At 48.3% G+C, this 27,563-nt stretch overlaps 1 protein-coding gene across 7 annotated transcripts in view; it reads right to left on the reverse strand.

Moving 5' to 3' along the window:
• The window catches only part of tns1b (tensin 1b), a 668,363-nt gene that overhangs the window by 13,961 nt on the left and 626,839 nt on the right, over positions 1-27,563 (reverse strand). For 6 of the 7 annotated variants that reach the window (XM_078227753.1, XM_078227751.1, XM_078227752.1 and 3 more), the window contains 5 exons: positions 23,216-23,302; positions 19,427-19,558; positions 17,148-17,240; positions 13,650-13,727; positions 10,016-10,087 (listed from right to left, as the gene is read on the reverse strand). In XM_078227753.1, the coding sequence (XP_078083879.1) occupies positions 10,016-10,087; positions 13,650-13,727; positions 17,148-17,240; positions 19,427-19,558; positions 23,216-23,302 (462 nt within the window). The remainder of the gene's footprint in view (positions 1-10,015; positions 10,088-13,649; positions 13,728-17,147; positions 17,241-19,426; positions 19,559-23,215; positions 23,303-27,563) is intronic. The other variant, XM_078227754.1, reaches the window with a different exon arrangement.

Below are 27,563 nucleotides of genomic sequence, written 5' to 3' on the forward strand. Positions count from 1 at the left end.
AGGTCTGTCTCAGCTACAGGTCTGTCACAGCTACAGGTCTGTCTCAGCTACAGGTCTGTCACAGCCACAGGTCTGTCTCAGCTACAGGTCTGTCTCAGCTACAGGTCTGTCACAGCTACAGGTCTGTCTCAGCTACAGGTCTGTCTCAGCTACAGGTCTGTCTCAGCTACAGGTCTGTCTCAGCCACAGGTCTGTCTCAGCCACAGGTCTGTCTCAGCTACAGGTCTGTCTCAGCCACAGGTCTGTCTCAGCCACAGGTCTGTCTCAGCTACAGGTCTGTCTCAGCTACAGGTCTGTCTCAGCTACAGGTCTGTCTCAGCTACAGGTCTGTCTCAGCTACAGGTCTGTCACAGCTACAGGTCTGTCACAGCTACAGGTCTGTCTCAGCTACAGGTCTGTCTCAGCTACAGGTCTGTCTCAGCTACAGGTCTGTCTCAGCTACAGGTCTGTCACAGCTACAGGTCTGTCACAGCTACAGGTCTGTCTCAGCTACAGGTCTGTCTCAGCCACAGGTCTGTCTCAGCCACAGGTCTGTCTCAGCTACAGGTCTGTCTCAGCCACAGGTCTGTCTCAGCCACAGGTCTGTCTCAGCCACAGGTCTGTCACAGCTACAGGTCTGTCTCAGCTACAGGTCTGTCACAGCTACAGGTCTGTCTCAGCTACAGGTCTGTCTCAGCCACAGGTCTGTCTCAGCCACAGGTCTGTCTCAGCTACAGGTCTGTCTCAGCCACAGGTCTGTCTCAGCCACAGGTCTGTCTCAGCTACAGGTCTGTCTCAGCTACAGGTCTGTCTCAGCTACAGGTCTGTCTCAGCTACAGGTCTGTCTCAGCTACAGGTCTGTCACAGCTACAGGTCTGTCTCAGCTACAGGTCTCTCACGGCTACAGGTCTGTCTCAGCTACAGGTCTGTCTCAGCTACAGGTCTGTCTCAGCCACAGGTCTGTCTCAGCCACAGGTCTGTCACAGCTACAGGTCTGTCTCAGCTACAGGTCTGTCTCAGCTACAGGTCTGTCTCAGCTACAGGTCTGTCTCAGCTACAGGTCTGTCTCAGCTACAGGTCTGTCACAGCTACAGGTCTGTCTCAGCTACAGGTCTCTCACGGCTACAGGTCTGTCTCAGCTACAGGTCTGTCTCAGCTACAGGTCTGTCTCAGCTACAGGTCTCTCATGGCTACAGGTCTGTCTCAGCTACAGGTCTGTCACAGCTACAGGTCTGTCTCAGCTACAGGTCTGTCTCAGCCACAGGTCTGTCTCAGCCACAGGTCTGTCTCAGCTACAGGTCTCTCATGGCTACAGGTCTGTCTCAGCTACAGGTCTGTCACAGCTACAGGTCTGTCTCAGCTACAGGTCTCTCATGGCTACAGGTCTCTCATGGCTACAGGTCTGTCTCAGCTACAGGTCTGTCTCAGCTACAGGTCTGTCTCAGCTACAGGTCTGTCTCAGCTACAGGTCTGTCTCAGCTACAGGTCTGTCTCAGCTACAGGTCTGTCACGGCTACAGGTCTGTCTCAGCTACAGGTCTGTCTCAGCTACAGGTCTGTCTCAGCTACAGGTCTGTCTCAGCTACAGGTCTGTCTCAGCCACAGGTCTGTCTCAGCTACAGGTCTGTCACAGCCACAGGTCTGTCTCAGCTACAGGTCTGTCACAGCCACAGGTCTGTCTCAGCTACAGGTCTGTCACAGCTACAGGTCTGTCTCAGCTACAGGTCTGTCTCAGCTACAGGTCTGTCTCAGGTACAGGTCTCTCATGGCTACAGGTCTGTCTCAGCTACAGGTCTGTCTCAGCTACAGGTCTGTCTCAGCTACAGGTCTGTCTCAGCTACAGGTCTCTCATGGCTACAGGTCTGTCACAGCTACAGGTCTGTCACAGCCACAGGTCTGTCTCAGCTACAGGTCTGTCTCAGCTACAGGTCTGTCTCAGCTACAGGTCTGTCACAGCCACAGGTCTGTCTCAGCTACAGGTCTGTCACAGCTACAGGTCTGTCTCAGCTACAGGTCTGTCTCAGCTACAGGTCTGTCTCAGCTACAGGTCTGTCTCAGCCACAGGTCTGTCTCAGCTACAGGTCTGTCACAGCCACAGGTCTGTCTCAGCTACAGGTCTGTCACAGCCACAGGTCTGTCTCAGCTACAGGTCTGTCTCAGCTACAGGTCTGTCTCAGCTACAGGTCTGTCTCAGCTACAGGTCTGTCTCAGCTACAGGTCTGTCTCAGCCACAGGTCTGTCTCAGCTACAGGTCTGTCTCAGCTACAGGTCTGTCTCAGCTACAGGTCTGTCACAGCTACAGGTCTGTCTCAGCTACAGGTCTGTCTCAGCCACAGGTCTGTCTCAGCTACAGGTCTGTCACAGCCACAGGTCTGTCTCAGCTACAGGTCTGTCACAGCCACAGGTCTGTCTCAGCTACAGGTCTGTCTCAGCTACAGGTCTGTCTCAGTTACAGGTCTGTCACAGCCACAGGTCTGTCTCAGCTACAGGTCTGTCTCAGCTACAGGTCTGTCTCAGCTACTGGTCTGTCTCAGCTACAGGTCTGTCTCAGCTACAGGTCTGTCTCAGCTACAGGTCTGTCACAGCCACAGGTCTGTCTCAGCTACAGGTCTGTCTCAGCTACAGGTCTGTCACAGCCACAGGTCTGTCACAGCTACAGGTCTGTCACAGCTACAGGTCTGTCTCAGCTACAGGTCTGTCTCAGCTACAGGTCTGTCTCAGCTACAGGTCTGTCACAGCTACAGGTCTGTCTCAGCTACAGGTCTGTCTCAGCTACAGGTCTGTCTCAGCTACAGGTCTGTCTCAGCTACAGGTCTGTCTCAGCTACAGGTCTGTCTCAGCTACAGGTCTGTCACAGCTACAGGTCTGTCTCAGCTACAGGTCTGTCTCAGCTCCAGGTCTGTCTCAGCTACAGGTCTCTCATGGCTACAGGTCTGTCTCAGCTACAGGTCTCTCATGGCTACAGGTCTGTCTCAGCTACAGGTCTCTCATGGCTACAGGTCTGTCTCAGCTACAGGTCTGTCTCAGCTACAGGTCTGTCTCAGCTACAGGTCTCTCATGGCTACAGGTCTGTCTCAGCTACAGGTCTGTCTCAGCTACAGGTCTGTCTCAGCTACAGGTCTGTCTCAGCTACAGGTCTGTCTCAGCTACAGGTCTGTCTCAGCTACAGGTCTGTCTCAGCTACAGGTCTGTCTCAGCTACAGGTCTGTCTCAGCTACAGGTCTGTCTCAGCTACAGGTCTGTCACAGCTACAGGTCTGTCTCAGCTACAGGTCTGTCATGGCTACAGGTCTGTCTCAGCTACAGGTCTGTCACAGCTACAGGTCTGTCACAGCCACAGGTCTGTCTCAGCTACAGGTCTGTCACAGCCACAGGTCTGTCTCAGCTACAGGTCTGTCACAGCCACAGGTCTGTCACAGCTACAGGTCTGTCTCAGCTACAGGTCTGTCTCAGCTACAGGTCTGTCTCAGCTACAGGTCTGTCACAGCCACAGGTCTGTCACAGCTACAGGTCTGTCTCAGCTACAGGTCTGTCACAGCCACAGGTCTGTCACAGCTACAGGTCTGTCTCAGCTACAGGTCTGTCTCAGCTACAGGTCTGTCTCAGCCACAGGTCTGTCTCAGCTACAGGTCTGTCTCAGCTACAGGTCTGTCTCAGCTACAGGTCTGTCACAGCTACAGGTCTGTCTCAGCTACAGGTCTGTCACAGCTACAGGTCTGTCTCAGCTACAGGTCTGTCACAGCTACAGGTCTGTCTCAGCTACAGGTCTGTCTCAGCTACAGGTCTGTCTCAGCTACAGGTCTGTCTCAGCTACAGGTCTGTCTCAGCTACAGGTCTGTCACAGCTACAGGTCTGTCTCAGCTACAGGTCTGTCACGGCTACAGGTCTGTCTCAGCTACAGGTCTGTCACAGCTACAGGTCTCTCATGGCTACAGGTCTGTCTCAGCTACAGGTCTGTCACAGCTACAGGTCTCTCATGGCTACAGGTCTGTCTCAGCTACAGGTCTGTCTCAGCTACAGGTCTGTCTCAGCTACAGGTCTGTCTCAGCTACAGGTCTGTCTCAGCTACAGGTCTGTCTCAGCTACAGGTCTGTCTCAGCTACAGGTCTGTCACAGCTACAGTTAAATCGAGTTGGGTTTCACTAACTGGAACAGATGTTTCCTAGAAATTTTCCACTGGAGATCCCTGGACGTTTGGTTCGTTGGGTTTGATTTCTCTGATCTGGTCAGTTATCTTTTCCAGATCCCACAGGAAGAGATAGAATCACAGGTCAGTGGTCTTTGACGTTTGAGGATTCTTCCAGGAAACACTTTGGTAATATTGCGAATTAAGAATCTACTGATGACCATGAAACCATTGTCGATTGTCGGAAAAACCCATTTGGTTCACCAATGTCCTTTCGGGAAGGAAATCTGCCATCCTTACCCGGTCTGGCCTACATGTGACTCCAGAGCCACAGCAATGTGGTTGACTCTCAACTGCCCTTGGGCAATGAGGGGTAGGCGATAAATGCTGGCCAGCCAGCGACGCCCATGTATGAATTTTAAAAAAGCTGGTGTTCCACAGCAAGTTCGGACACAGACTAATCCAGATTAAACTCACAAACTGGTTTATCTGTATTTTGTCACCTTTTCTGATCAAGTTGCTTTGAATTCCAGACGTTGAAAGTGGGGTGTTACAATGCATCATCCAAAAGTTTGTCAGCTTCATGTTCCAATCAGTTTGTCCAGATCTTCAAAATGTGGTCATTTTGAGGATCTGGACAAAGCTCTCCGCTTCAGGTTTTGAGGATGAGTTGCTGAGGCGAGATGAGAATCCACGCGATCCCATCGTTTTTCAGAAATGTTTGAACTTCACATGATGTGAACCGTGGGCTATTGTCAGACACAACCCATTCCAGCCGGCAATCCAAAAGTAGTGAACACATTCAGACAGCATCCGTGCTCTTTGTTGAAGTCATCAACTTCATAGGAGTAACATGAGACCACTTTGTGTGGGTTTCCACCACAATCAAGAACATATGTTCAAGAAGTGGTCCATTAAAGTCCACATGACGTCTCTGCCACGGCCATGTCCATGGATGCAATGGGGCAGGTGTAGAAGAGGGCTTCATTACTTGGCATGGAAGACAGGCAGTGACCTAGCCTTTGGTGTCTTTATCCAGGTGTGGCCACCAGACATATAGACGAGCCAATGCTTTCATCTTAGCAATTCCCATGTAACTGAGGTGAAGTTCTTTTAAAACATTTGTGTTTGGAATTTTGGAGGAATAACAACTCTGCTTCCCTATAACAAACAATCATCTTGCAGAGTCAGCTCCTGTCTGGAGTAAGGTCCAAGGTCAGTAGTTATTTCTTGGGTTGCACACTAACCTTTCTAGGATTAAAGGTAAACTTTGCACAGCACAACATCCTTCTGCATTTCAAATCAAATTTGATCCGCTTTGATCAGCTAACATGGAATCTTAGAATCCTTACAGTGCAGAAAGAGGCCATTCAGCCCATTGAGTCTACACCAACAACAATCCCACCCAGGCCCTATCCCCATGTTGCCAATCCCCCTGATGCTAAGGGGCAATTTAGCATGGCCAATCAACCTAACCCACACATGTTACTGGTTCCCATTGAAAGCAGTAACTTCACTGTGGCTGGTAGAGCTGTGGTGTAACAGCAGCCTGGAAAATCCATCCACATTTCCATAATTCTCAGTGGAACAAAGAACAAAAAACAAAGAACAAAATACAGCACACGAACAGGCCCTTCGGCCCTCCAAGCCTGCACCGATCATGTGTTCCTAACTCGACCATCCGTTTGTATCCCTCTATTCCCAGTCTGTTCATGTGGCTATCTAGATAAGTCTTAAATGATCCTAGTGCGTCTGCCTCAACCACCTTGCTTGGTAGTGCATTCCAGGCCCCCACCACCCTCTGTGTAAAATACGTCCCCTGCATATCTGTATTGAACCTTGCCCCCCTTACCTTGAACTTGTGACCCCTTGTGTTTGTCATTTCTGACCTGGGAAAAAGCTTCCAACTGTTCACCCTATCTATGCCCTTCATAATTTTATAAACTTCTATTCATTTTTGGTAGCGGTACATCCAGGACAGGCTTTTGGTGAATTTATAGTCACCATGTTTTCTGATAGACCCGTCATCTTTCACGACTGGGACAATGGGAGCTGCCCACTCGGCAGAGCCAACTTTCCCGATGATAGGGAAGCTTTCAACCTGTTCCAATTCTTGCTGAATTTTCTGTCATGTTGAGAAGTGAATCCTTCTTTGATGACATCAGTATGTGTGTCTAACAAGGACTGCGACATGAGGTTGCAATCCACTTTATTTCCTTTCTTTCATTCAGCCAGCTTCTGCCCATAAGGGACGGGCAATTCCCTTTTACAATATGCGGTAACTTTGCTGTTTATTGACCTTTTTCTGGATATTCGCAGGACGAGCAGCGTCACTGGAGGAGGGCTTTCTCCAATAGGCATTTCTTGAAATACATTCTCCCATGTCTGATGCAATAGTCAAGTTGGTGTCAACCTCCATTTCAACCACTTTACCATGTAAAGCAATGCTTTCACCTTGTTTCAGACTGAATGCGATATAATTGCTCTTTGCATTGTCGCTGTTAGTTTCGCTTTCTGGCTCATCTGGACTTGCAACATTTCAGATTTTGTTTCCCATCAGTGCATCTTTTTAAACTGCTTGTTTATTGTCATTGCAGGACTGGTTTGTATGCTTTGTGATGTCCTTTCCCTGACGGGACTGTTTTACTGTGATCAGCCTTTGATCTAAAGGAAGCTGTATATGTCCCTTTTTCCCACAGTAGCAGCATTCAGCAGGTTTCCACTTTCAGGTTTCTGCATTCTGCCCTCTCCATTACGACTTTAACTTCAGCATCGTTGGAATGTGCCTTCACATCTCCAGCTTGTTTCTCTGCCATTTCTATGCTTTTTTCTATTCATTCCTGGGACGCGGATGTTGGTGGCTGGGCCAGCATTTACTGCTTTGCACAATCGCGAAAGCTTTCTTCAGCATCAATCGTTGCTCTGCTAACAATCTAAGCTGAATTCTTTCGTTTCTTAGTCCACAAACCAAGCGACCGCACAAAGCTTCTTCCAGGTAACCTCTGATGTTCCATTAATTTTCTCAACTCAGACAGGGACTGAGTAACTGACTCACCCTCATGCTGCGCTCCTCCTTGGAGAATCTCTGAGCAATAATTGCTGCTCTGGGGTTAAAACTTTTATCTGCCGGCTTGTCAGGGCCAATGAAATTTCTCAGGAAAGTGATGATTTTCATTCTGACTGGAATCTCGAAAGCTGTTCCATTTGCTCAACATATAGGTCACAGTCCAGACTAGCTGGATCTATAGACCCGAATAATACACGGGGCGGCGCAGTGGTTAGCACTGCTGCCTCACAGCTCCAGGGACCTGGGTTCGATTCCCGGCTTGGGTCACTGTCTGTGTGGAGTTTGCACATTCTCCTCGCGTCTGCGTGGGTTTCCTCCGGGTGCTCCGGTTTCCTCCCACAGTCCAAAGATGTGCGGGTTAGGTTGATTGGTCATGCTAAATTGCCCCTTCGTGTCAGGGACATTAGCAAGGAAAATATGTGGGGTTATGGGAACAGGGCCTAGGTGGGATTGTTGTAGGTGCAGACACAATGGGCTGAATGGCCTCCTTCCTCACTGTAGGGATTCTATTCTATGACTCTGCTTCTGAACTGAGCGTCCCAGGAAAAAAATTCAAGAACCTTCCTTTACTCCTTTCCCTCCAAAATAAGGACACATCCAGGACCTGGCTTTCGGCGCACCCTACTGGCAGGTTTTTATACAGCATTTCTTTTCCACTGATATTGTTTTACAAAAGTACAAAACGCAAACTCAAAGTGACCTTTTCAAAAAGATGGATAACCTCATACTTCTCAACATTCTGCCACCTTGTTACCCACTTACTGAACCTGTTGATATCTCTCTGAGTCTGTCTATATTTCCATTAACAGGGGAGACTAGGACGCGGGGGCACAGCCTTAGAATAAAAGGGAGTCACTTTAGAACAGAGATGAGGAGAAATTTCTTCAGCCAGAGAGTGGTGGGTCTGTGGAATTCATTGCCACAGAGGGCTGTGGAGGCCGAGACGTTGAGCGTCTTCAAGACAGAAATTGATAAATTCTTGATTTCTCGAGGAATTAAGGGCTATGGGGAGAGAGCGGGTAAATGGAGTTGAAATCAACCATGATTGAATGGTGGAGTGGACTCGATGGGCCGAATGGCCTTACTTCCGCTCCTATGTCTTATGGTCTTATATCTCTCTGAGTCTGTCTATATCTCTCTGAGTCTGTCTATATCTTTCTGAGTCTGTCGATATCTCTCTGAGTCTGTGGATATCTCTCTGAGTCTGTCTATATTTCTCTGAGTCTGTCTATATCTCTCTGAGTCTGTCTATATCTCTCTGAGTCTGTCGATATCTCTCTGAGTCTGTCTATAGCTCTCTGAACCTGTCGATATCTCTGTAGCCTCTCTTGTCTCGAGAACAAGTGGTTATCAGTCACCTTCCAAAGCCTCTCCTTTTTGGGAGATCGTGAGGGCCATCTTTACACTCAGGGTCTGCTCTATTCCTCTGACGCTGTGCTAGCTTCCTGGTTAGGGACTCGTCTTTGGCTGCTGTCAGGACGTGTCTAGCCGGAGCCTGTCTGCAAGTCCGTATGAAATCAAGACTAGACCCCAACAAAAATGAGCGGGGGGGGGGGGGGGGGGGGGGGGCGATGGCCTCGTGATATTGCTGGATTATCAATCCAGAAACTCAACTAATGGTGTGGGGATGCCGGTTCAAATTTTAATTGAATTTTTAAAAAAATCTTGAATTAAGAACCTACTGATGACCATGAAACAATTGTCGATTGTCGTAAAAACCCTAATGCCCCTTTAGGGAAGGAAATCTGCCGTCCTTACCCGGTCTGGCCTACATGAGATTCCAGAGCCACAGCAATGTGGTTGACTCTCTGCCCTCAGGCAACGAGGGATGGGTAATAAATGCTGGCCCAGCCCGCGACGCCCCTGTCCCACGAATGAATTAAAAACCACCAGCAGGTTATAGCCAATGGACAGAAAGGAGGGATGGTCTTTGGAACCCCAGTGTTGGAACCAGGTGGGGGTTCTAAGACTGGCAGCAGTGAGCTTGGCATCCAAACGTGTGGCTTCCTGAGCCTGTGAGCCTGAGCTGTGTCATGGAGTGAGGTGGTCACTGTACGGGCAGCTCAGAGAGCCTGAAGGTGCCTCAATATGGATGCATCCATGGAGAGATCAGGATAAATGGTCAAACCCTCTGATCAGCTGGGAAATCTGCCCATGGCCCCCTGTGGGGGATAGAGACTCTGGTTCCAATGCCCCACATCCCACCTCTCCCATTGCACCCGACTGCCACAGCGAGGCTGCCACCACAGAGCTGGAGGCCTCCACATATAATTGCCCCACAATGGGGCTTTACCCTGCCTGTCTGTCTCCATGCAGCCACTCTGGGTGCTTCCTTGTGTCATAATCATGCCACTCAGCTATCCTGACATGGTTCCTGCTTATTTTCCCAATTTTTCCCAGCAACTTCAACCCAGCCTGCACTCCCCTCACCCTGAGGCTGAGAATATTGAACTCAGGCCTTCTGACCTTCTGTCTCCCATTCCCTACTTTATACAGAGCCATTCCTGCCCTTCACCAAAACCCACCGCTCACTGGGACGGTTTGCAATGGGACACAGACAGCAGGGAAGCACGAGTTAAATGGGAAGCACTAGCAGAGTCTGGAAAATGAAGCAACTCTGCTAATCCCACCACCTACCCACACAGAGCAGCAGAGAATAATCCATCCCCGAGTATAGCAGACTGTTCAACTGCTGAAGGCTTCACAGTCGGGCTAGACTCTACCCACACATTGTGTTGTCTAAGGCATTGGATCATTCCCTAACCTCAGGGGCATTTGCAGTTCCTGCTCACCCCCACCAGGCCAGATGATCCATGCTGGAGAGGGGGAGAGTTTGAGTACTCACCTGCCCCCTGCTTCAGGAGCTCTGTCGCGGAGTTTGCAGGCACAGCTGGCTCGGGTGTTTTATCCACTGGATCTGAAAGAAAAAGACTTGTATTTCTCGCGCACTCTTCACAATCTCCAGAGATCCCAAACATTTCACAGCCAATGGCAGACTGTTGACGTGTCATTGCTGCTGTAATCTCGAAAACCTGGCAACCAATGCACACAGAGCAAGATCCCATAAAGAACAATGTGAAAATGACCCAGATAGTCTTTCTCATTGAGGGATAAGACAGAATCCCCCACTCAACTTCAAAACAGAGCCTTGGTATATACATCCATCTGAGAGGAACTTCAACTGTATCAGTGAGTGAGTGAGTGTGAGAGAGTGAGAGAGAGTGAGAGAGTGAGAGAGTGAGAGAGTGAGAGAGAGTGAGAGAGAGTGAGAGAGTGAGAGAGTGAGAGAGAGTGAGAGAGAGTGAGAGAGAGTGAGAGAGAGTGAGAGAGAGTGAGAGAGTGAGAGAGAGTGAGAGAGAGTGAGAGAGAGTGAGAGAGAGTGAGAGTGAGTGAGAGTGAGAGAGAGTGAGAGAGAGAGTGAGAGAGAGTGAGAGAGAGTGAGAGAGAGAGTGAGAGAGAGTGAGAGAGAGTGAGAGAGAGAGTGAGAGAGAGTGAGAGAGAGTGAGAGAGAGAGAGTGAAAGAGAGTCAGAAAGAGTGAGAGTGAGTGAGAGTGAGTGAGAGAGAGTGAGAGTGAGTGAGAGAGAGTGAGAATGAGTCAGAGAGAGTGAGAATAAGTCAGAGAGAGTCAGAGTGAGTGAGAGAGAGTCAGAGTGAGTGAGAGAGAGAGAGTGAGACAGTGAGAGAGAGTGAGAGTGAGAGTGAGTCAGAGAGAGTGAGAGTGAGTCAGAAAGAGTGAGAGTGAGTGAGAGAGTGAGCAAGAGAGAGAGCAAGAGAGAGAGCATGAGAGAGAGCATGAGAGAGAGCATGAGAGAGAGCAAGCGAGAGAGCGAGCGAGAGAGCGAGTGAGAGAGCGAGTGAGAGAGCGAGTGAGAGAGAGCGAGCAAGCGAGCGAAAGAGAGAGCGAGAGAGAGCGAGAGTTTGAGCGTGAAAGAGAGCGAGAGAGTGAGAGAGAGAGTGAGCGAGTGAGAGAGCGAGCGAGTAAGCGAGAGAGCGAGCAAGAGAGAGTCAGAGAGAGAGCGGGTGAGAGAGAGAGCAAGCGAGAGAGAGAGAGAGCGAGCGAGCGAGAGAGTGAGCGAAACAGAGTGAGCGAGTGAACAAGTGAGAGAGAGAGCGAGAGTGAGAACAAGCGAGCGAGGAAAAGCATGAACGAGAGAGAGTGCGAGCGAGAGAGAGTGTGAGCAACGAGCGAGAGTGCAAGTGAAAGCGAGCGAGAGAGCGAGCGAGAGTGCAAGTGAAAGCGACCGAGAGAGCGAGCGAGAGAGAGAGCGAGCAAAAGAGAGAGAGAGTGAGAGCGCAAGAGAGAGAGCGAGCGAGAGAGCGAGCGAGAGAGTGAGCAAGAGAGCGAGCGAGAGAGAGAGCGAGCAAGCAAGTGAAAGAACGAGACAGCGAGAGATTGAGCGTGAGAAAGAGCGAGAGAGTGAGAGAGAGCGAGCGAGCGAGAGAGAGAGAGCGAGCGAGTGTTAGTCAGGTGTTTACAGAATTAATCGCAGGAAGTTGTTCAGACAGTGGGAGTGTTACAGTGAGGGGTTTACAGGGTTAATCGCAGGGAGTTGCATCAGAGAGTGGGAGTGTTACAGTGATGGGTTTACAGGGTTAATCGCAGGGAGTTGGATCAGAGAGTGGGAGTGTTACAGTGAGGGGTTTACAGGGTTAATCGCAGGGAGTTGCATCAGAGAGAGGGAGTGTTACAGTGAGGGGTTTACAGGGTTAATCGCAGGGAGTTGGATCAGAGAGTGGGAGTGTTACAGTGAGGGGTTTACAGGGTTAATCGCAGGGAGTTGGATCAGAGAGTGGGAGTGTTACAGTGAGGGGTTTATAAAATTTGAGTCAGTTAATGACGCCAAACCACTTGTTGCAAAGAATCTCAACCCAGTGAAAATCTGCACAGTTAGCAATGATAGCGGATCCTGTGGAAATAGCTGTAACTGGGGTTTTGTGTCAGGGTGAGTGTGGCTTGGGCAGGGTTAAACATGTTTTGTGTGTGAGGTGGAGTCCACATCCTGTTGCGAGTGTCAGAGTTGCACCCTGGAGGGATGCAGAATGGGAGTGAGCAATAACCCGGGAGACACAAACATTTCTGAGAAACACACTGAGAGGGACTGAGGGAAAAGGAGCAGATTCTGTATTTGTACGGACCGTGGGAGAATGGAATGGACTGAAACAACAGGGTACAGACCCAGGAGGGGAGGAGGCAGGGGAAGGGGTAAGGAGCCTTTCTGTCCGCCCCACAGTGTGCTACATGCAGCAATTCTCAGCATCACTGAACGATCTAAAACGACTGCTCTCTCGGTGTAGACTGTGCTCTTGAATCTCTTCCTTCCACTGAACGCCTGCACCAATTTTCTCAAGTGAAATGAAACAATGAGTGTCAGCAGATGAACAATCATGAGAGGCATCACAGCAGTAAGCGATACTGTCCCAGCGTGTCCACAGACATTCTGACACAGGTACAGCACCATAGCCGCGAGCAGGGTTGACTCCACACTTGTTTTCCCAGGATATCTTTAATTTAAAATAAAAACCACCCAAGGAGAAATTTTAAACATTATTTCACAGGATGTGGGCGTCACTGGCTGGCCAGCATTTATTGCCCAGCCCTAACTGCCCCTTGAGAAGGTGGTGGCGAGCTGTTTCCTTGAACTGCTGCAGTCCATGTAGTGTAGGTACACCCACAGCGCTGTTCGGGAGGGACTTCCAGGGGTTTAAACCAGTGACAGTGAAGGAACGGTGATATATTTCCAAGTCAGGATGGTGAGTCACTTGGGGGGGAACTAAGGTGGAAGTGGTCGTGGGTTTGGAAGGTGCTGCCGAAGGAGCCTTGGTGAGTCCTGCATGCATCTTGTAAGTGGGACACACAGCTGCCACTTCTTGAGTGTTGGGGCTGTAACCATCCAGGCAAGTGGGGAGTATTCCATTGCGCTCCTGACTTTTGCCTTGTAGATGGTGGACAGGCTCTGGGAAGTCAGGGGTGTGAGTTGTTTGCTGCAGAATTTGCAGTCTCTGACCTGCTCCTGTGGCCAGAGAAGTGAAATAAAAGATAGAAAAGGCACTGCGGTCAATTCCAGCTCGTACAGATAGCCAGTATGGGCCCTGGCTACAGGGAGTTACAGCATGTCCAGATGTTTCCGCACTGTGTGCTGTTTACGACATGCCTGGATCCACCCTAGCAATAAACAATAGTGGGATGTGAGTCCATGCCAAACACGAGCAACAGGGGAGCTCCTAACACAAAAACCCTTTGACTCATGAGTCAGATTTTCTGCTTCCTGAGGAATGGACTCTCAAAACTGAAAATGGAACATTAACAACATCAAACACTCCCAGGACAGGTACAGCACGGGGTTAGATACAGAGTAAAGCTCCCTCTACACTGTCCCCCATCAAACACTCCCAGGACAGGTACAGCACGGGGTTAGATACAGAGTAAATCTCCCTCTGCATTGACTATTATTTTTTTTCTGTTGTGGTTTTTACTTACCTCGGCTGGGGATTACGAGTTTGCAGGGCAGAGCCAGTGGAGTAATGGAGTGCTGGTACACCAGGGCAGAGAGACTCCCTAGGAACAGAAAACAGGAGTCAGAAACTGCAGCACATCAATGGACACACACACACACACAGATACACACACAGGGACACAAACACACAGATACACACACACACACACACACACACACAGATACACACACACACACACAGGGACACACACACCCACATACACACACACACACACAGATACACACACACACACACACACAGATACACACACACACACACACACACACACAGGGACACAAACACACAGATACACACACACATACACACACTGATATACAAACACACAGATACACACACACATACACACACTGATATACAAACACACACACCCACATACACACACACACACACACACAGATACACACACAGATGCACACACACAGGGACACAAACACACAGATACACACACACATACACACACTGATATACAAACACACACACCCACATACACACACACACACACACACAGATACACACACAAACACACACACACTGACACACACAGGGACACAAACACACAGAGATACAGATTGATACACACACACACACAGATACACACACACAAATACACACTGACCCACACAAACACACAGACAAAGATACACACTGACACACACACACACACCAATACACACTGACACACACAAACACACTGTCACACACACACAGATACAGACTGACCTACATAAACACAGATACACACTGACACATTGTGATGATATTGGTGCAATGGATATGAATATATATATTTTTCTAATTTAAAGGGAATGTAAAAAGATTTTCAGTTTTACTTTACAGGTAGTTAGTATCTGTGGAAGGAATACGGCTCAAATGCTGGGACAGGAGGATAATTACTCATTTTCACCATGCAGTGTTTACCAAGATAGTGCTAATGGACTTTTGTTTACAAAAAAAGGTGCCCAGTGGTTTTGATTTAAGGAATGGAATGTGGGTTTAGGTAGATTGGATCATGTGATGATGTGATTAATGGGAGGAGCTAGGTCTGTAGCAGAGAAACATACACACACACAGTACCATACACACTGACACACATACAGATACACACACAATGGTCGAGAGCTTCAGGTTTTTAGGTGTCCTGATCACCAACAACCTGTACAAGTCCCCCCCATGCCGACACTATAGTTAAGAAAGACCACCAACGCCTCTACTTTCTCAGAAGACTAAGGAAATTTGGCATGTCAGCTACGACTCTCACCAGCCTTTTCAGATGCACCATAGAAAGCATTCTTTCTGGTTGTATCACAGTTTGGTATGGGGCTCCTGCTCTGCCCAAGAATGCAAGAAACGACAAAGGGTCGTGAACAAAGACCAATCCATCACGCAAACCAGTCGCCCACACATCGACTCTGTCTGCACTTCCTGCTGCCTTGGAAAAGCAGCCAGTATAATTAAGGCCCCCACGCACCCCGGACATTCTCTCTTCCATCTTCTTTTGTCAGGAAAAAGATACAAAAGTCTGAGGACATGTACCAACTGACTCAAGAACATCTTCTTCCCTGCTGCCATCACACTTTTGAATGGACCTGTCTCGCATTAAGTTGATCTTTCTCTAGACCCTAGCTATGACTGTAACACTACATTCTGCATCCTCTCTTTTCCTTCCCTATGTATTGTATGCTTTGTCTATCTAGTGCGCAAGACACAATACTTTTCACTGTATACTCATAGATGTGACAATAATAAATCAAACACACATACATACGCACACACTGACACACATAGATGCACACATACATACACACTGACATACATAAATGCACACTCACACACACAAACACAGACACACTGACATACACACAGTAATGCACTGACACACACGTACGCAATGAGACATACAAATACACACAGGTACAATAACACACAGAAACATACGTACACAAATACATATGCAGATACACATGTACATACTGACACACCAGATACAGATGTATACACTGACAGTTATAAACACACATGTGCACACTGACATTCACAGATATGCACCTACACACTGATGTTTTCAGATGCACACATATACACTGCCACACCCAATACACTGGTACACACTGACACACACACACAAACACAATTAGAAATTGACACACCCAGCTATAAGTTTACACTTTGAGATACACAGTTTTTTAGGGACCAGTTCAGAAACTCCAGGGGACAATCCAAAAAATGTTTAAAAAACCCTGCATTTGCTCAGATTAAAACAAACACTCCAATAACTAGGAGCAATTATTCTTCTGCATTCTCAGCAGATGGGCTGCCCAGAACAGACAAAGCAGCACCGATTAAACAGAGCCAAATCTTCACATATCCTTCACAAGAAACATGACACAAATATGTTTCTTAAGGGCACAGTATCGTCACAAGACACACACTTAGAAATTGACATACACAGATACTCACCTAGACACTGACAGACACAGATTCACATGTGCACACTGACCTATGCAGATACATACACACTGACAGGTATAAATACACATGTACTCATTGACAAACACAGATTACCCCACAAGTTGTACTTTATTACTGAAGCAGCCCAAGTCCAAATGCAAAAAAAAACCTGGACCATATTCAGGCCTGGGCTAAGAACATTTCTATCAAATCTCCTCTCTCTTCACATGCACTCACTCATGCACACAGATACCCTCCCTGTCTTCCAAATATCCTCCCCTCATCAAAACCCCCATCTTCCAAACCTCAATACATCCTCCAAACCTTCTTCCCTACTTCAAAGTCTCCTCAAACCCCTCCCCCACAAATCCCTCTGCTCGCTATGTGAAAGCTCTCCCCCCAAGCCACTCCCCTCAATCCTTTCCCCACCAACTCTTTCTTGTTTCTCCACCACCCACCCCAACAACCCTCTCCACCCTCATCCCTCCCTTTAGAGAATCACAGAGTTGTTACAGCTCTGAAGGAGGCCATTTGGCCCATCACGTCTGCACCGGCTCTCCAATGGAGCATCATGACTTAGTGCCATTCTTCTGCCTCTTCCTCATCCCCCTGCACATTGTTTCTATTCAACCTATCATCTAATGCCCTCTTAAATGTCTCGATTGAAGCTGCCTCTACCACACTGCCAGGCAGAGCACTCCAGACCCCAACCACTGGCTGGGTGAAAAAGTTATTTCTCACATCATTTCTGCTTCTTTTGCAAATCACTTTAAATCTGTGGCCTCTCGTTCTTGATCCTTTTACGAGGGTAACAGTCACTCCCTATCTACTTTGTCCATCCCTCACTTCTCCAAACTCTCCCTTCCCCCTCTTCCCATCATCTTTCTCCTCCCAAATACTTGACCCCACACCATCCCCCCCATCTCCTCGCTAACTCCCCAGCATTTGAATCAACTGTGTCCAGTCTGTTTGACTAGATGTCTCTGAGATGAGGCTCGATAATGTTACTTACCAAAATAAGGTTCATTAGGACAACCCTTCAGTTTCACCCCTTTCGCGCTGGTTTCAATGAGGAAATGTCGAACGAGCTCATTGGTGATGTCACCTAGGAAATGGGGAACATTCTGTTGATGATTTATTCATTGCTCCTGCTCCAGGTGAATGGGGGGAAATATCTGCATCATTCACAAATCTCACCAGCCCCTAGCCAAGCTGTCCCAGTGCAGCTATAACACTGGCATCTACCCGGCGATGTGGAAATTGCCCAGGAATGTCCTGTACACAGGGAGCAGGACAAATTCAATCCAGCCAATAACTGCACCATCAGTCTACTCTCAATCATCGGTAAAGTGATGCAATGGTGCAACCTGCAATAACCTGCTCAGTGGCGCTCAGTTTGGGTTCCGTCAGGGTCACTCAGCTCCTGACCTCATTACAGCCTTGGTTCAAACAGGGATAAAAAAGTCGGGGAGGCGATGGCCGAGTGGTATTATCGTTAGGATATTAATCCAGAAACTCAGCTCATGTTCTGGGGACCCGGGTTCAAATCCCGTTACAGCAGGTGGTGGAATTTAAATTGAATAAAAAATATCTGGAATTAGAAACCTACTGGTGACCATGAACCTTTGTCGATTGTCGGAAAAATCCATCTGGTTCATGAATGTCCTTTAAGGAAGGAAATCTGCCGTCCTTACCCGGTCTGGCCTACATGTGACTCCATAGAATCCCTACAGTGCAGAAGGAGGCCAATTGGCCCAACGAGTTTGCACCGGCAACAATCCTACCCAGGACCCTATCTCCGTTACCCCCATATTTACCCGGCTAATGCCTCTAACCTATGCATCCCGGGACACTAAGGAGCAATTTAGCATGGCCAATCAACCTAACCCACACATCTCTGGACTGTGGGGGGGAAACCAGAGCATCCGGAGAAAACTCACGCAGACACGGGGAGGAATGTGCAAACTCCACACAGACAGTGACCCGAGCCGGGAATTGAACCCAGGTCCCTGGAGCTGTGAGGCAGCAGTGCTAATTGCTGTGCCGCCCTGTGACTCCAGAGCCACAACAATGTGGTTGACTCTCAACTGCCCTTGGGCAATTAGGGATGGGAAATAAATGCTGGCCAGCCAGTGACGCCCACGTCCCACAAATGAATAAATTTTAAAAATCCAGAGGTGAAGTGAGAATGACTGTCGTTGACATCAAGGCAGCAAGATCTGGACAATATCCCTGCTTGAGCTGATAAGTGGTAAGTAACATTCACGCCACACAAATGCCAGGCAATGACCATCTCAGACAAGAGAGGTTCTTATCCCCCCTTGATATTCAATGCATTAGCATCATTGAATACCCCACTATCAACATCCTGGGGTTCACCATTCACCAGAAACTGAACTGGACCAGCTATATAAATACTGTGGCTTCAGGAGCAGGTCAAAGGCTAGGAATCCTGTGGCAAGTAACTCACCTTCTGGTTCCCCAAAGCCTGGTCACCATTTACAAGGCATAAGTTAGGAGTGTGATGAATACTCTCCACTTCCCTGGATGAGTGAGGTTCCAATAAACCTCAAGAAGCTCGACACCATCCAGGATAAAGCAATCTACTTGATTGCTACTTCTTCCGCAAACATTCACTCCCCCCACCACTGACACTCAGTGGCAGCCGTGTGTACTATCTACAAGATGCTCTGCAAGAATTAATCAAGATTCCTTAGGCAGAACCTTCCAAACCTATGACCACTTCCATCCAGAAGGATAAGGGCACTCGCCATCCTGACTAGAAAATATATCACCATTCCTTCACTGTCACTGGGTCAAACTCCTGGAACCCCCCCTCCCTAACAACACTGTGGGTGTACCTACACCTCAGGGACTGCAGCGGTTCAAGAAGACCACCACCTTTACAGGGGCAATTAGGGATGGGTAATAATTGTTGGCCAGCGATGCCTACATTCCATAAATGAATTTATCAGCAGGAGAGAGACACTGGGGGAGTGTCACATGGAGAATGACACTAGGGAGAGAGTCACAGGGAATTTTCACCCTCTGCCCAAGTCTCTCAATCCCTTTTCTCCCCATAAACTAATCAAATTGCCCTGTACCTTAATTCTCTGTCTCTTCTCCGGAACCTTGTCTCTCAATCTCTCTCCCCTTCCTGCTCCTCATTTTCCCAGAATTGTCCTAGATTCTTGATATAGGGAAATTCCTACAGGGAGAATTGCATTCCGAATCCCCCCAGTCCTGCTCCTGTTCCCGCTCTTAGGGTGAGGGTGAGAGTTGTGTCAGTACCTTTCTTGCTTTGCTGCGCGATAGTTGGGGGAGGGCTGGAGACCTTGATGGCCAGGCCATACGCTCCGCGGAATGAATGGCTGTCTCGAATGATAAAGGCTCCGGGATCTCGGTCCCTCAGCAGACCAATCGCTGGAGGAATAGGATTGGAGGAGGGAATATTCAGGGTGACAGGAGAGAGAGGGTGAAGGAGGGAGGGAAGGGGGAGTGGAGAGAGAGGAAAGAAAGGCAGGAAATGGAAAGGAAGCAGAGGCGAGAGAGAGGGAGAATTGTAGAGGATAGGGAGAAGAGGATTCAGGTGACATGGTGAGAAGGGGAGAGAGGAGATGACCAGGTGAGAGAGGGTGAGGAGGAAAGGATGACAAGAAAGGACATTAATATGTAAACATATCACAGACATTAAAACCAACAAGTCAGAATAAGCATCAAGTCCCAGCTTCCAGCCCAATTCCCATTGGCAGTGAGCAAGTGTGAGTGGGCAAGTGTTCAATTCACAACTCAATCTGTGTTCAACTGGGTCAATGCAAGCAAAGCTCTCCCTCACAGAGACCTCTCACAGAGACCCCTCAGTGACCCCTGACACAGTGACCCCTCACACAGCAACCCCTCACACAGTGACCCCTCACACAGCAACCCCTCACACAGTGACCCCTCACACAGCAACCCCTCACACAGCGACCCCTGACACAGTGACCCCTCACACAGCGACCCCTCAGTGACCCCTCACACAGCGACCCCTCACACAGCGACCCCTCACACAGCGACCCCTGACACAGTGACCCCTCACACAGCGACCCCTCAGTGACCCCTCACACAGCGACCCCTCATACAGCGACCCCTCACACAGCGACCCCTGACACAGTGACCCCTCACACAGCGACCCCTCAGTGGCCCCTCACACAGTGACCCCCTCACACAGCGACCGCTCAGTGACCCCTCACACAGCGACCCCTCAACGATCCCTCACACAGCGACCCCTCACATAGCAACCCCTCAGTGACCCCCCACACAGCGACCCCTTAGTGCCCCTTCAGTGACCCCTCACACAGTGACCCCTCACATAGTGACCCCCCACACAGCGACCCCTCACACAGTGACCCCTCACACAGTGACCCCTCAGTGACCCCTTACACAGTGACCCCCCACACAGCGACCGCTCACATAGCGACCCTTCACACAGTGACCCCTCACACAGTGACCCCTCACATAGTGACCCCTCACACAGCGACCCCTCACACAGCGACCCCTCACACAATGACCCCTCACACTGCGACCCCTCACAAGTGTAGCCAACGTTTTATACAGCTGTAACATAATTTGCCATACTCGATGCCCCAGCCGATGAAGGCCAGCATTCCATATGCTTTCTTCACCACCTTTTCCACCTGTGCTGCCATTTTTAAGGATCTGTGGACCGGTACTCCCAGATCTCTCTGTGTGTCGATGCTCCTGATGGTTCTGCCATTTATTTTATAGCTCCCACCTGAATTGGATCTACCAAAATGCATCATCTCGCATTAGTCTGGATTAAATTCCATCTGCCATTTCTCCGCCCATTTTTCCAGCCTATCTATATCCTGCTGTATCCTCCGACAATCTTCGTCACATCCGCAAACTTGTTAATCAGACCAGCTACGTTTTCTTCCAAGTCATTTATAGATATTACAAACAGCAGAGGTCCCAGCACTGATCCCTGCGGAACACCACTAGTTACAGACCTCCATTCAGAAAAGCACTCTTCCAACGCTACCCTCTGTCTTCAATGACCAAGCCAGTTCTGAATCCATCCAGCTAGTTCACCCCGATCCCGTGAGATTTAATCTTTTGCACCAGCCTGCCACAAGGAGCCTTGTCAATGCCTTACTAAAATCCATGTAGACAACATTCACAGACCTTCCCTCATCAATCATTTTTGTCACCTCCTCAAAAAACGCAATTAAATGAGTGAGCCATGACCTCTCTCATACAAAACCATGCTGTCTGTCGCTAACAAGGCAATTCAGTTCCAAATGTGTATAGATCCTATTCCTAAGAATCTTCTCCAACAATTTCACTATCACTGATGTCAAGCTCACTGGCCTATAATTACCCGGGTTTTCCTTGCTACCCTTCTTAAATACTGAGGGAGTGCCGCACTGTCAGAGGGTCAGTACTGAGGGAGCGCCGCACTGTTAGAGGGTCAGTACTGAGGGAGTGCTGCACTGTCAGAGGGTCAGTACTGAGGGAGGGCTGCACTGTCAGTTAGTCAGTACTGAGGGAGTGCCGCACTGTCAGAGGGTCAGTACTGAGGGAGTGCCGCACTGTCAGAGGGTCAGTACTGAGGGAGTGCCGCACTGTCAGAGGGTCAGTACTGAGGGAGTGCCGCACTGTCAGGGGGTCAGTACTGAGGGAGTGCCACACTGTCAGAGGGTCAGTACTGAGGGAGTGCCGCACTGTCAGGGGGTCAGTACTGAGGGAGTGCCGCACTGTCAGAGGGTCAGTACTGAGGGAGTGCTGCACTGTCAGAGGGTCAGTACTGAGGGAGTGCTGCACTGTCAGAGGGTCAGTACTGAGGGAGTGCCGCACTGTCAGAGGGTCAGTACTGAGGGAGTGCTGCACTGTCAGAGGGTCAGTACTGAGGGAGTGCTGCACTGTCAGAGGGTCAGTACTGAGGGAGTGCCGCACTGTCAGGGGGTCAGTACTGAGGGAGTGCCACACTGTCAGAGGGTCAGTACTGAGGGAGTGCCGCACTGTCAGGGGGTCAGTACTGAGGGAGTGCCGCACTGTCAGAGGGTCAGTACTGAGGGAGTGCCGCACTGTCAGAGGGTCAGTACTGAGGGAGTGCCGCACTGTCAGAGGGTCAGTACTGAGGGAGTGCCGCACTGTCAGAGGGTCAGTACTGAGGGAGTGCCGCACTGTCACAGGGTCAGTACTGAGGGAGTGCTGCACTGTCAGAGGGTCAGTACTGAGGGAGTGCTGCACTGTCAGAGGGTCAGTACTGAGGGAGTGCCACACTGTCAGAGGGTCAGTATTGAGGGAGTGCCGCACTGTCAGAGGGTCAGTACTGAGGGAGTGCCACACTGTCAGAGGGTCAGTATTGAGGGAGTGCCGCACTGTCACAGGGTCAGTACTGAGGGAGTGCTGCACTGTCAGAGGGTCAGTACTGAGGGAGTGCTGCACTGTCAGAGGGTCAGTACTGAGGGAGTGCTGCACTGTCAGAGGGTCAGTACTGAGGGAGTGCCACACTGTCAGAGGGTCAGTATTGAGGGAGTGCCACACTGTCAGAGGGTCAGTATTGAGGGAGTGCTGCACTGTCAGAGGGTCAGTACTGAGGGAGTGCCACACTGTCAGAGGGTCAGTATTGAGGGAGTGCCGCACTGTCAGAGGGTCAGTACTGAGGGAGTGCCACACTGTCAGAGGGTCAGTACTGAGGGAGTGCCACACTGTCAGAGGGTCAGTATTGAGGGAGTGTGGCAGTGTCAGTAGCACAATGTGCTCTCTCAGGTGGATATAAAAGATCCCACCCTGAAGAGTCAGGGTTGGCCTCAGTGTCCTGGCCAGTATTAATCCCTCAGTGACAAAACTCTGAACTGATAATTGAAGGTGAATTCCCCAGCCAGACCCTGTATGAACTGAAGCTCTGAGTTTCTCTACTGTCCCTCTGAACATCAGCACTGGAAGAGGAGAATCCAGCTCCTCCTTTCCTTCTGCCCCTCAGTGGGACATCTGAGGTTTTATCTGCCCCCCTCAAATTCCCTTCCTGCCCCCCAATATCTTCAAGATTCAGTTGTGTCGTGCACTCTCGTATACCTTGCTCGCGGGAGATGTCTGGTTTGTACCAGTACTTGGATGTGTCTTGCACGAACTTCACATGGGCTCTTGCTTCTGGGCTTCCATCTGAGATAGAAAGGAAAGCAGGACGAAGCAGTGTCAGCAACTGTGGTCCTCTTATTTAAGGAAAGATATTATTTCATTGGAGACAGTTCAGAGAAGGTTCACGAGGACGATCCCCGGTTTGGAGGGATTGTCGAATGAGGAAAGGTTCAACAGGCTGGGACTCCACTCATTGGAATTAAGCAGAATGAGAGATGATCTCGTTGAAATATATCAGATTCTTACAGGGTTTGACAGGGTAAATGCTGAGAGGATATTTCCCCTCATGGAAGAATCTAGGACCAAGAGGGCACAGTCTGAGAATAAAGCGGCGCCAATTTAAGATTGAGATGAGGAGGAATTTCTTCTCTCAGAGGGTTGAGAGTCTTTGGAGCTCCTTCCCACAGAGAGGGGCAGAGTCCTTGTGTATATTTAAGGCTGAGATAGATTTTTGATCAGTGAGGGAATCCAGGGTTACGGGGAAAGGGCAGGAAAGTGGACATGAGGAATGTTGGATCAACCAAGTTCCTATTGAATGGTGGAGCAGGCTTGAGGGGCCGAAAGGCCGACTCGTGTTCCTATTTCTTGTGGTCTTAGGGTTTAAAAACCTGATTTCACTCTCGACTGGTGAGTTTGTAGATAGCTGTAAATTGTAAAGTCTGTAAATAGCTGCCCCAACTGGACTGGTGGGATAGACACCAGAATGGCACAGGGTTAAGGAGGAAAAATTGGAAAAAGGAACTAAGGCACTTACATAGTTACAGTATCAGACAGAAATAAAACATTAATTAATTTTTCCTACCCTACAAACAGTGGAGAGGGAGCTTTACTCTGTGTCTAACCCCGTGCTGTACCTGTCCTGGGAATGTTTGATGGAGGACAGTGTAGAGGGAGCTTTACTCTGTATCTAACCCCGTGCTGTACTTGTCCTGGGAGTGTTTGATGGGGGACAATGTAGAGTGAGCTTTACTCTGTATCTAACCCCGTGCTGTACCTGTCCTGGGAGTGTTTGATGGGGGACAGTGTAGAGTGAGCTTTATTCTGTATCTAACTCCATGCTGTACCTGTCCTAGGAGTGTTTGATGGGGACAGTGTAGAGGGAGCTTTACTCTGTATCTAACCCCGTGCTGTACCTGTCCTGTGAGTGTTTGATGGGGACAGTGTAGAGGGAGCTTTACTCTGTATCTAACCCCGTGCTGTACCTGTCCTGTGAGTGTTTGATGGGGACAGTGTAGAGGGAGCTTTACTCTGTATCTAACCCCATGCTGTACCTGTCCTGGGAGTGTTTGATGGGGACAGTGTAGAGGGAGCTTTACTCTGCATCTAACCCCGTGCTGTACCTGTCCTGGGAGTGTTTGATGGGGACAGTGTAGAGGGAGCTTTACTCTGTATCTAACCCCGTGCTGTACCTGTCCTGTGAGTGTTTGATGTGGACAATCTGGAGGGTGCCTTACTCTGAATCTAACCAAGTGCTCTAACATTGCTGTGGATCTGGAGTCACATATAGGCCCGACCAGTTAAGGACAGTAGAAGGTAATATAGTCAAATTTGTAGATGACATTAAAACAGGTGGGAAAGCAAGTTGCAATGAGGCAATGAGAAATTTACAAATGGATATGGCTAGGTGAGGTGAATGGACCAATATCTAGCAGCTGGAATTTAATGAGGATAAGCGTGAGATTATCTATTTTGGTCAGAGGAATAAAAAAATACAACTGATCTAAATGGAGAGAAACTTCAAACTGCTTCAGTGCAGAGAGATCTGGGTGTCCGCATTCATGAATCACAGAAAGTTAGTATCCAGGTGCAGCAGGTAATAGGGAAGACAAATGGAATTTAGTCATTCATTGCTAATGGAATATAAAAGCAGGGACATGGTGTTGCAACTGTACAAGGCATTGGTGAGACTGCATCCGGAGTACTGCACACAGTCTGGTCCCTGTACTTGAGAAGGAATTAAATGCATTAGAGGCAGTTCAGAGAAAGTTCACTGGATTAATTCCTGAGAGATTGAGCAGTTTAGGTCCTAACTCACTGGAGTTTAGCAGAATGAGAGGAGATCTAATTGAGGTATATAAGATGTTAAAGGGGATTGACAGGGTAGATGTAGAGAGGATGCTTCCTCTGGTTGGACATTCTAGAACGAGATGCCATCGTTTTAGGCTAAGGGGAGTGTGACGATTCTGTGCTTATAGAAATGTATTTGAGCCATGTTCTTGTGCAGGTTCAGTTATCGCAGTTTAATACACTCAGCAGAGCCGTTCCATCTACCGCTATCCTGTATTGTTACTGCAGCAGCATAATTGCTTCTAATGGCTAAAATGTTGGTTTTAATCTGAACTAATGCTGTTCAGTGTTTTCCCCTGGGATTTTGCAGAGTGGAGATGATTAGGATGATTTGCAGGTATGGTCATGTGAGAGGAAGCTGGGCTTACAGAGAATATTCAAGCTTAGAAGCTGTTTTTGGAATAAAAAGAGAGCAGTGTCTCTCTATTCCCCTCTCTGAAGTTGGAGCCAGGAATCTGCCAGGAGATAAATTTCTTTTTTGGAGATTCTGCTGTATGAGAGTTGGTATTTCTCTGAGAGTTGCTGTTTTGGAAACTGCTGTCTGGATCTCTGTCCAGAAATGTTAAAAGGCTGAAAACCGAGCATCATGTGAGCATACTTGTTTTTATGCTCACTGATTCTGTAGAAGGGTGTATGTCTACGGGATATTGCTTTAAATTGGAACAACAGAGATAGCAAGCTATTAAGGATTGTACTTTCTTATGTTTAAGTATTTTAATTGGTGAAAGTTATGCTAATTATTTTTGTTATATCCTAACTGCATTCTTCAATAAAGTTTGTTTTGATAAAAGCTTCCTCGTGGGTCACTTGAATCATACCTGGAGTGAAACACCTTATGCTCACCCTAATGCCAAAATCAAAAGCAAAAGTTTGGGTCTAGGCTAACTGCATAATATACCTTGGAGTTTCTGGTCTGGGCCTTCAGAGAATTGGAGTCTCTTTACGGTTTAAAATCTTCGGTTTGGTTTGGGATTATTGTACTCAAAGACAGTGGGTCGTGAGTATATTTGTGTTCAGGTGTTGCATTTGGTTGTTTTAAATAGGGAGTACCTTGTGGAATAATGGCTCTTTCAGTGGCTAAAAGTATCCTGGGTGTGAAAGAGGTCACTTGGAGTGGTTTACAAAAGGTGGTTAAAGCAAAGCTTTTAGAATTGGCAAGCAAGGTGCAATTAACGTTTCCTGAAGGGTTGAGGAAGGTGGAGATAATTGCAGCGATAGCTCAGCATTTGAATTTGCCAGAAACACAGTCAGAATCAGTGGAAATTGATAGAATTCAATTAAAAATGAAACAGCTTGAATTAGAAGCAAAAGCAAGAGAGAGAATGGAACAGCAAGCAAAAGAATAGAAACTGCCTGAATTATAGGCAAGGGAAAAAGAAAGGGAAAGAATAGCCCTGCAAGAACAAAAACCAACAGAAAGAGAGGAAAGGGAAAAAGAGATAGAATGTGAACTTCGGAAACTGGAACTGAAAAGTGAACATCAATTTAAAATGGTGGAGGCAAAGGTAAAAGTTGGGAGTAGTGATAGGGACAGTGAGGAAGAGCAAACCCATCGTAGTCAAAGGCCAGGTGGAGATCTGTTTAAATATGTCCAAGCATTGCCAAGGTTTGAGGAAAAGGATGTAGAAGCCTTTTTCATTTCATTTGAGAAAGTACTTAAACAAATGAAATGGCCACAGACCATGTGGGTATTGTTGATTCAAACAAATTTGTTAGGTAGAGCTAGTGAGATGCTTGTGTCTGTATCGGAAGAGGTATCTGTGGATTATGATGAGGTGAAAAAAGCATTTTTAAGTGCATTATGAACTAGTGACAGAAGCTTACAGACAACGGTTTAGAAATCTAAGGAAGGAACCTGGTCAAACGTACATAGAATTTGAAAGGATCAAACAAGTAATTCTGACAGGTGGAAAGGGGCCTTGAATAGACCAGACGTATGAGGCTCTTAGGAAAGGGTAGCAATTCCCAAAGTAGTGAGAACTCATGTGGAAGAGCAGAGAGTTAAAACTGTGAGGTTAGCTGCAGAAATGGTAGATGATTATGAGTTAGTTCATAAATCGAAGTTTGGTTTCACCCTGTAAAGCATAGAAACTGGGGAAAAGAGAAATCCTTAGGTGGTAAGGGAACTCTCATGGGAGATAATAAAGACAGTGTACCTCAGGTTAAAAAGAAATACAGGAGGGTGAAAGAGAAATGAAAAGCCTCAGATGTTACTTCC

The sequence above is a fragment of the Mustelus asterias genome, chromosome 14, assembly GCF_964213995.1.
Source record: "Mustelus asterias chromosome 14, sMusAst1.hap1.1, whole genome shotgun sequence".
Lineage (NCBI taxonomy): Eukaryota > Metazoa > Chordata > Chondrichthyes > Carcharhiniformes > Triakidae > Mustelus > Mustelus asterias.